The sequence below is a fragment of the Terrapene carolina genome, unplaced genomic scaffold (assembly GCF_002925995.2).
Source record: "Terrapene carolina triunguis isolate 2854851 unplaced genomic scaffold, T_m_triunguis-2.0 Scaffold34021, whole genome shotgun sequence".
NCBI lineage: Eukaryota > Metazoa > Chordata > Testudines > Emydidae > Terrapene > Terrapene triunguis.
This window is the reverse complement of record NW_020698372.1, coordinates 1,163,878-1,172,983: the sequence shown is the minus strand read 5'-3', so window position 1 is coordinate 1,172,983 and position 9,106 is coordinate 1,163,878. Positions and strand designations below refer to the sequence as shown.

Here is a 9,106-nt window from a genome sequence, read left to right as displayed (position 1 = left end):
CCATGCTCCCATGCTCCTTCGGTGAGGGATATCCAGTCCATTCTGAGATATCTCTGACCCATGAGGAGATCTGGTTGGAAAATGTCCATCCCCAGCTTAAGAAAAAAAAGTTCAACTTTCTGTTGATAAACTGAGAACTTTTCAACTGAGACCCCAAAATCTTTTGTTTTTCTAGTTTTTATTAAAAAAAAAAACCCTCAAAAACACAAATAACCCCTCAAATTTTGTGCAGAAAGCAGACACTTTCTATGGAGATTTTTGTTTAAAATAAAAAAAAAATTTCCCACTAAAACCAGTTTTGATTGAAAACTTTTAACCAGCCTGGCCCATGAGTGCACAAGATTTGAATACAGGAGCCACTCTGGGCCCAGCAGAGACTGCAAACCACTGGTTTATTCTGGGGAGATAAATATGGGGGAGAGGCTATGGAGAAAGTGAAGCATGAGGGCTGGATGGACAATGGAGAATGGTAATAGGAGTCACCAGATTTAGCCAGGAAGTGGGGAGGAAATCATTTGTACTTGGAGGGAAGGAGCAGAGGAAGAGGTAGACTGGGGTAGAGGAAGCAGGAATAAGGGGAAGGACAAAGGAAAGTGACCTGGCTGAACTGGTAAGCAGGAGAGAGAAGGATAGGAGGACAGGGGAGAAGGAGGAGGACCTCACTAGGTTTGGATATGCATCCAGTTTTGGGTGGACTTATCTAGACTGGATCAAATCTGATGAGGCTCAACAATTGCTACCTTCCACTCAGTCTATAAAAAGGAATCATTCTCATCATTTGTATCCTTCAAGTTTTTATTTTTGTGCGATTACTGTGGGTTAAAAGAAGCCAAAGCAGAAAAAAGAAACATGCCTGTTTCCCTTTCTTTAGTGTCACACATTAGAACTGCTGAATTTTTCTGCCAATTATACACCAGATTCTGCCACTGTAAGTTACTTAGAGAGCTACCTGACCAGGGGCGGCTCTAGCTTTTTTGCCGCCACAGGCACGGCAGGCAGGCTGCCTTCGGCGGCATGCCTGCGGGAGGTCTGCCAGTCCCGCGGCTTTGGCGTACCCGCCGCTGAATTGCCGCCGAATCCACGGGACCGGCAGACCTCCCGCAGGCATGCCGCCGAAGGCTCCCTGACTGCCGCCCTCGCAGGGACCAGCAGGGCGTCCCCCACGGCTTGCCGCCCCAGGCACGCACTTGGAGCGCTGGTGCATGGAGCCGCCGCTGTACCTGACTCTGCAAGAACTCCCATTGATTTCAGTGGCTCTACTTACAGAGAAGAGCGATCAAGACTGGAAGAAATAATCCTTAATTTTACAACTGTTGCAGCATTTTTTTTTTTTTTGTAATTGACATTAAATGTCAGAGTGTTTTTTAAAACCCAGTTAGACATTTTAAACCAATACTAAATATCTAAAAAGTATATTGCTTATAAGTCTGAAAAAGATAATAATGATCCTTTAATGATACATATCTGTAATGTCTAGAGTTTTGCATAGTTGCATTTTTTTTTTATAGTTTTTTATAATTATGAGCTGGTCAGAAAATGTTTTTTCCCCAACTGAAAATTTCAATTTTTTATTTTTATTTTTATCAAAATTTTCCAAGAAAAAAATATAAGCTTTTCAACAAAATAATATTTTTCAGTTTTCAGCCAACTATTTTTTGTTTTCTTTGACAAAAACATCAAAAATTTTAATTTGCTCAAAAACCAAATTTTCACTGAAAAAAGGTTGAAGACATTTTTTTTGACCAGTTCTACAAAACAACATGGCTTTTGAGCAATCTCTACACAGTACCGAGCCATTAGTGTTCCTGTGAAGGGTTTCTTTCTTTTGTGTAAACACACTGTAAGTGCTTTGTTTTGTAACTACTGCATAGCTTAAGGAGGTGTTCAGACAACGATATTTTTAGTGCTTACATACATATAAATAATAGTGTTTCTTAAAAATATAATTAAAAAAGGACACCATATAGTCAAGGCTATGGAAAATCACTTCCATCATAGATCACAGGTTGTTCAACAGTCAAGTGATAAAATACTTTTTTCGAGATAAACCTGTACAAAACAAACAGAAGATTATGTTAGTCTAACTCAAGTAAAAGTAAGATCATAATAGCTGGTCAAACCCTGCAATCCTTACTCAGGCAAATCATCCATTGGACTTCAAGAAGTTTTGCGTGAGTTAGGACTGCAGGATTGGATGCAGTAGGAGCATTAACTACAAGAAGACAATCCTGACTCTGAACTGGCTGTAAATAACCATGTGGTAAGTTTCTGTTATTTACCGTCTCAGAGATCAAGAGCATCAAAGGATGGAACAATGTTACAGAATCACGGGAAACGATCTTTAATAAAATCTGAAACTCAGGCCACTGAACCAATTTTTGACTTCTTTTTCTTAATAGCCAGTCTATTAAAGTCTACAAGTGATGAAACACTCCTTATTTCAATCTCTACCCTGACTCTACCTACCTAGAGAAGGTGTTGTCAAATATCAGTATGTAGATACCACAGTTTCTCGCTTTCACCTGTCCTCTGATAGTTTCCTTATGAGAGTTGCAGCGGGTCATAGGAATGAGGACCTGGAATTGAAAAATCAAAACAGAACTTGGTTTCAAAGCTCTACCTCTACTCTAGGTTTGGAAGAGATATTTGGACTTACACCTTCCTAGGGGGCAACAAGAGGGCCTCCTTGTGTGTATGTATTTCTCTTGGTTTGCATTATCTGTTCTTGTGAGTGAATGTCAGGTCACATTTAAACTGTCTCCCTGTGACAACCTTCTTCTGACATCTACATGTGGAGTAGATCTACAATGCACACCAATGATGGTGGTGGTTTGTAAGGTACATGTAGTAGCTACACACTGTGGTGAAAAGCAGGCAGTGTCCATGCTGAAGTGTACATACAGCAGTGAAAGGATCTGGCAGTGGGGAGGCAGCAGGACATCTCACTGCTAAAAAATAGTGAGTGTGCAGTGTAGACGTACCCTTGGTTATAAGCTTTCATTGAATATTTATTATTTATAAAACATTTCGAAGATACATAAGTGCTACTCATTAATATTTTTATAATTAAAAACAAAACATACAAAAAGAACAGTCAAGCCACATAAACAGCTTTGGCCTGATTCTCCTCTCCCATACAACAGGTTTACACCAGTGTAGTCCCTTGACTTCCATGCTCCCAATCTGCACTGGTCAGAGAGGAGAAACAGGCCCATGACATCTGTGGAAAAGGGTTAGACATTTGTTCCCGTTAAGCAAGACACAGCTAGGCCTGATCTGACCTGACCTCCCTCTACTCAATTCAAAGCTCCCATGTGTGGATTTGTGAAACCAACATTGCGGGGGTACTAAATTAGTTCCAATGGTGTCTAGATTAATTTGGCCTTTTAAATTACTACATGTTTAATGCAGCATCAACTGAATGTTTTATTCATATTTTATCCAAAAAAATGCCCATTGTTTTTGCTCCGTGGAACATACTGAATTAAAAAAACAAAGCCAAAAATTCCCCATCAAAATATATTTAAAATGGAAGGTTTTCCTAAGAAAAGTTGGCATTTCTGAGCCTTTTGCTGGCAGTTGCCACGCTATTGAAAAGGGAGAACATTTCTGTAGGTGATACCATGGGAATCCTAATACAGCATCTCAAACTAGTTACTGTCATACTTCAATCAATCATCAGGAGAACTTTAACTTTCCAAGCAGGAAACTGCTGAGATATTCCATTTATCCCTCTCACCATGTAATGGAAGATGGACTTGTATGTATAACTGATTTGAAAAAATTCTGGTAACTTAGTGTGAGAACATTTCATGTACAAGCAGAATGGATTATTTAAACCTGTAGATTTCTTACTTCAGAGTTGGTGGGATTAACATCTGGTAACAAGCTTTATGGGCCAATTCAGAAATGCACTTAAGCACATGTTTAACTTCAGTGGAACTTCAATGACATTAAGCATGTGCTTCAGTATTTAGCTGAACGGTGCCTACACTTTTTCACTACTGACATATCCTTATCCCCAGCTGTATATTAAACAAGAAGAATGATCCAAATAAACTTAAGAGAAAAACAGGCTTCACTGGCTGGCTCAGGGAACTGGTAATAATGTTTTCACCCCTCAGCTCACTACAGCCCCTTTCAGCTGAACAATAGCTCTCTAGGTTAGTTCTGTTATGACTCATGCTAGCAATTCCCAGCGGTTGTCAGTTTGATGGTCTTCATGAAATGGATTGTGGGTCTCAGATAATTTCCTAATGGCCAGTTCTACACATCACAAAAGCCGTTGTTACAACTACCACCCTCTTTCAGCCATCTTAGGCATGGTCTATACCAGTGGTTCTCAAAGCCGGTCCCCCGCTTGTTCAGGGAAAGCCCCTGGCGGGCCGGGCTGGTTTGTTTACCTGCCGCATCCACAGGTTCGGCTGATCGTGGCTCCCAGTGGCTGCGGTTCGCCACTCCAGGCCAATGGGGGCTGCAGGAAGAGCGGCCAGCACATCCCTCAGCCCGCGCGAACTGCGGCCAGTGGGAGCCGCGATTGGCCGAACCTGAGGACGCGTCAGGTAAACAAACCGGCCCAGCCCACCAGGGGCTTTCCCTGAACAAGCGGCGGACTGGCTTGAGAACCACTGGTCTATACTACCAACGTATGTCAGTATAACTGTCGCTCAGGGGTGTGGAAAATCCGCACCTCAGAGCGACGCAGTTATACTAACCGAACTTGTGATGTAGACAGCACTAGGTTGATGGGAGGGTTTCTCATGTCAACATAGCTACCGCCATTAGGGGAGGTGGAGTACCTATGCCGACGTGAGAAGCTCGCCTATTGGCCTAGCTAGCGTCTTCACTAAGCGCTACAGCGGCACAGCTGCCCCGGTGCTGCACAGCTGGAAGTGTAGACAAGCTCTTAGTGGAGAAGCCAGGGACTGGAAGAGCAAGGAGACCAGCTATCTTTCCTATCACCCTCCACAGCAGGGTTGAGGCATACCGGCAGTTTATAAAGTAACAATTTTTTTCTCCTCACTCTTTCTTCTCTTCATGTTTGTGCTCTGTTTATCTGGCGAGGGAAGGTATACAAGTGATGTAAGAAATACAAAATATGGCTTTGGCCATGCAACTTGTGCTAGTGACCCTTTTGAAGGCCATGGGACAATTATTGGACTTGTCTTAGCTAGGAAAAAAAGTGTATTTTTAATCTGTGTTAAAGTCCTCAAGAAAAGTCAGTTATAGTTTTAGGCCATATCTACACTACAGCCTGTGTCGGCAAAACATATGTCGCTCAGGGGCATGAATAAACCACCCCCCTGTGTGACAAAAATCACACCGATATAAGTGGTCATGTGCACAGTGCTACATCGGTGGGAGAGCTTCTCCTGCCGACGTAGCTTATGTTGCTCGTGGAGGTGGAGGGAGCTCTCTCCCATCAGCATAGAATGTCTTCACCAGATGTGCTACAGTGCTGTACATATAGACATGACCTTAATCAGTGTTAGCTGGTCATGGGAAACCTTAGGTCTTCCCAGCAACATGGGTTAAAACTATAACTGCTTTGTTTTTACTACAATTTTAACACAGGTTAGTTAACATAAGTTAGCTTAACAAGGGTTAACACCACCCATTTTTTCCTATAAAAGACACATGCAGTGTGAATCAGGAATGTACTGTGGGGCTTTCTGCACTGATCCTGCAAAATGTTGAGCACTTTGGGTCGTATCCAGCAATGTACTGAAGCACACGCTTAATCTTAAATCTGTGAGTAGCCCCATTAACTACTTCATCTTTCAAGGACGGCCTGTGTTTAAGAGTCCTGCCGAATTGAGCCCTATGCTATTTACAAATAATATTTGTCCTTTGCATTAAATGTAAGGAAAAAAACTAAACACTACACAGATTTTGCAGGTTGGAGCTGAAGGAGCCGATTGGTTAGCTTGGTGACAGTGATTTAACTTTAAATACAAACATCAGAAGCTAAAGTGCCAGTCAGTGCAATGTCACCCTATTTCCCCAGGAAACGCTAAATAATTAAAGGTGTACTTCTTCCCACCGCAACAGGGCAATGGACTTTGGACAAGGAACAGTTTTCCTGATGAGACATTTTGACACTTTCATATTTGTTACTACAGCGATGCAACTTACAGTGACATTTGTTGGGGCCATGGTAAGTAAGCTTGCTGGTTCCTCCAGACAAACTCATTCACCTCATGTGGTGAAATGCAATTCCTGAGGTAGGTCAGTGAGGAAAAAAATCCCATCCTGAAATAACTGCCTTACTTTGCACTGATCCAGCATTGCTTCTTCTGATTCTTGGTAGACAACGCTGAATGCTATGCTCTTTGGGTCTGATGAAAACACCCAGCCGATTGTAAGGCCAGTCTCTGTCACGGTGATAGGGATGGTGCTGTAGGTGCTGGACTTAATGAACAGCTCCCTGTTGTCTTCCCCAAAATTTAAAATCTCTTCAACTGTAAGGGGTAATTTTATCCTGAAAGACAAACATAACCATTGGAGAGGATCAAATTAGATTGTGAAGACATCTGAACAGTGGGCATTGATATTTTATTTTCCTTTGTCTGACCTACTTCCTGCAGACTCCTCGGTGACTTTGGGGCATGTCTAGAAGATGCAGCTATACAACTTTGGATGAAAGCAAGGACCAGATGATCACAGCCTAGTGCTTTCTATTGCTGCTGGCATTCAGCGACTTCACTCATTCATTTATTCCAGTGTAGTTAAAAGGAAGTAATATTGAGTGTGGTACAGATACGTGACTTCAGTCTCACTTTACACTGTTGTTTCTCTTGATCAGCAAGTATACGACTTAATGTTTGTAATAAAAGATGTCATGAAAAAGACTGCTGCCCTCTGCTGTCTCCTTTATATGTAAGCCAATGTCACTTACCATACTAACATCATTCATACCGAGAAATGGATGTTTAGGGATATTTACAGAGCAAGTGACTATGAGCAGCCGTTCTACTAAATGTCACATTGTGCTCTGTCCTGGGGCTTTTGGGGTAATTAACCCTGAAGCTCACATCGTCAGTGAACAAGCAAACTACATAAGTACCAACTTTGGAACCTAAGATTAAAACTGAATTCTCTTCAGGACCGTGGGAGGTTTAGCCCTTTAACATTTTGTCAGACTGCCTCTCTATAGTGATATATTTCACATCTATATAATTAGATCCTCAGCTCATGGTCTTCAATGAAGCCTCACCAATTAACCAGCTGAGGAGGATCAAGTCCACAGTATTTCCATTGGAGTTGGTCTGATATATCATTATTTAGAATCAAGAGAAATCATCTAAGCAAAGAGCTAACCGTGATCTCTGGTATTATGATACACTGTAATAAATTCATTGTCCACCATCAAAAATCAGCACTTGCCAGCAGATACCACACAATTCCCATAGTTATTTCCAACTCTCAGTATGGGGATCACTGTGGTATCTCAGCCATCCGTTGGCAAATGCTGAGTTTTAATGATAACTACTGTTCCCAGACCAAGGAGAAATGTTTAGCTTTATTCATAATGTTAGTTCTTACCTAAGGTGAAACAACTACTAAAATTAAGGGTCGTCTGACAGAGTTTAAGTAGCTAATGACATTTCTTTCCCCCACCCCTCAATCTGTTGTTTGGGTGTGTATTTTGTTACAGCTGCCATTGCTTGGGCTCTCAGAAAGACCACAACGAAATCCCAGCACAGACCAAATCACCTTCTTGTAGTCAAAGTATAAACCTTTCTCACAGCTGAGCCAAATTTTCAAAAAGGGGCATCTACGGGTGGGGATAAGAATGATGGGTTTTGTGCATATCAATTCTATTAGCTGCTGTGCAAGTGACACACTCTATTGCCATTGTGTGTAAATGTTAGCCCTCGAGTCGTGTGTGTGCAGGGGATTGTGGGCACACAAGTGCAGGCTGGGTTGGGGCTTTTTTGAAGATTTACTCCTATTGTGGCATATACGTATTCATCAGGACAGAAGCCATAGACAGCAGTAGATATGCCAGAATCATTTTGGGTAGAGGTGGCTGATGGGAAATAAGCCGCTCCCCCAAAGGCTCACCAAATACAGAAGATTAACTGAGCATTGAGAAATGTCTTCCTCCAGGTATCGAAGTGCTAAAAGCCTCTCTCCAATTTCTGTTTACAGGTCTCAGTCCCCGCTGAACTCTAGCAGTAGTGGGAGGGAAGATTTTCCTGGCCCCAAACGAATAGGCAGGCAGGAGGGCAAGCTGATTCTCTCCTTATCACCCCCACACCCACTATTTAACTGAGGTATATCCCCATGATGCTGTTCTTAGGGCCAAGTCCTGCCCTCAGATGCATACGGACTGCTCCCCCTGAGGTCAATGAGAGTTGACCAAGATGATATCCAAGATGCCGATTTGGCAGTTATTCTTTAAACCAGGCAGTAATGAAGCTGTTCTGCTTACATCAGTTCTCCTGACTTCAGCAAACATATCTCAGCATCTTGGGCCACTTGCAATTCTTCTGAGTCATCCAAGGTCGAAGAATTATATGTGCTGTTTCTGTGGCAAGAAGGAAAAAAACTTATTAAATATTCTCTGAAACAGCACAATGCAGAGAAAAGTAATCACCGTAGTACCCCTTGCACACATGCCTCCAGCAGTGGGCTCATTTCATTTACTGTGGGCCAAACTTGATTATCTTAACTACTATAACACAGCACCACCTAGAGGCCTTGATCAAGACTGCAGCCCCATTGTGCTAGCCACTGTACATACATACAGTAAGGGACATTTCCTGCCCCAAAGAGTAAATAGAGAAGATAGCAATTATTCCTTTCTCCTACCCTTTGCCTAGCTCCATTTTTAGGAATGGGAAACTGAGGCACAGACAGATTGAAGTGACTTGCCAGGAAGTCTGGACAGATCCAGGAATCAAGCTCAAACCTTGTCCCAAAACTATCCCTTACTTCCAAGGCCTGCTTCCCCTCAGTAAGAGTGAGAAAATCCACAGTGAGGGGTAAAATGATGAACTATATTGAACAGGCCAGATTCTTCTCTCACTTATGGTAATGTGCACCTAGATATGATTTCACTGAAATCAATCAAGTTACAGTTGGGTGACAGAATCCAGCC

General features: G+C 42.3%; 1 protein-coding gene across 2 annotated transcripts in view; it reads right to left on the bottom strand.

The window, feature by feature from the left end:
- Positions 1–1,689: 1,689 nt before the first annotated feature.
- LOC112117866 (FYVE and coiled-coil domain-containing protein 1) overlaps positions 1,690–9,106 on the bottom strand; it is an 80,239-nt gene continuing 72,822 nt past the window's right edge. For both annotated transcript variants that reach the window (XM_026646043.1, XM_026646044.1), the window contains exons 15-18: positions 8,438–8,533; positions 6,271–6,481; positions 2,467–2,576; positions 1,690–2,049 (exon numbers count right to left, since the gene is read on the bottom strand). In XM_026646043.1, coding sequence (XP_026501828.1) covers positions 1,974–2,049; positions 2,467–2,576; positions 6,271–6,481; positions 8,438–8,533 — 493 coding nt within the window. In that variant the 3' untranslated portion in view covers positions 1,690–1,973. The remainder of the gene's footprint in view (positions 2,050–2,466; positions 2,577–6,270; positions 6,482–8,437; positions 8,534–9,106) is intronic.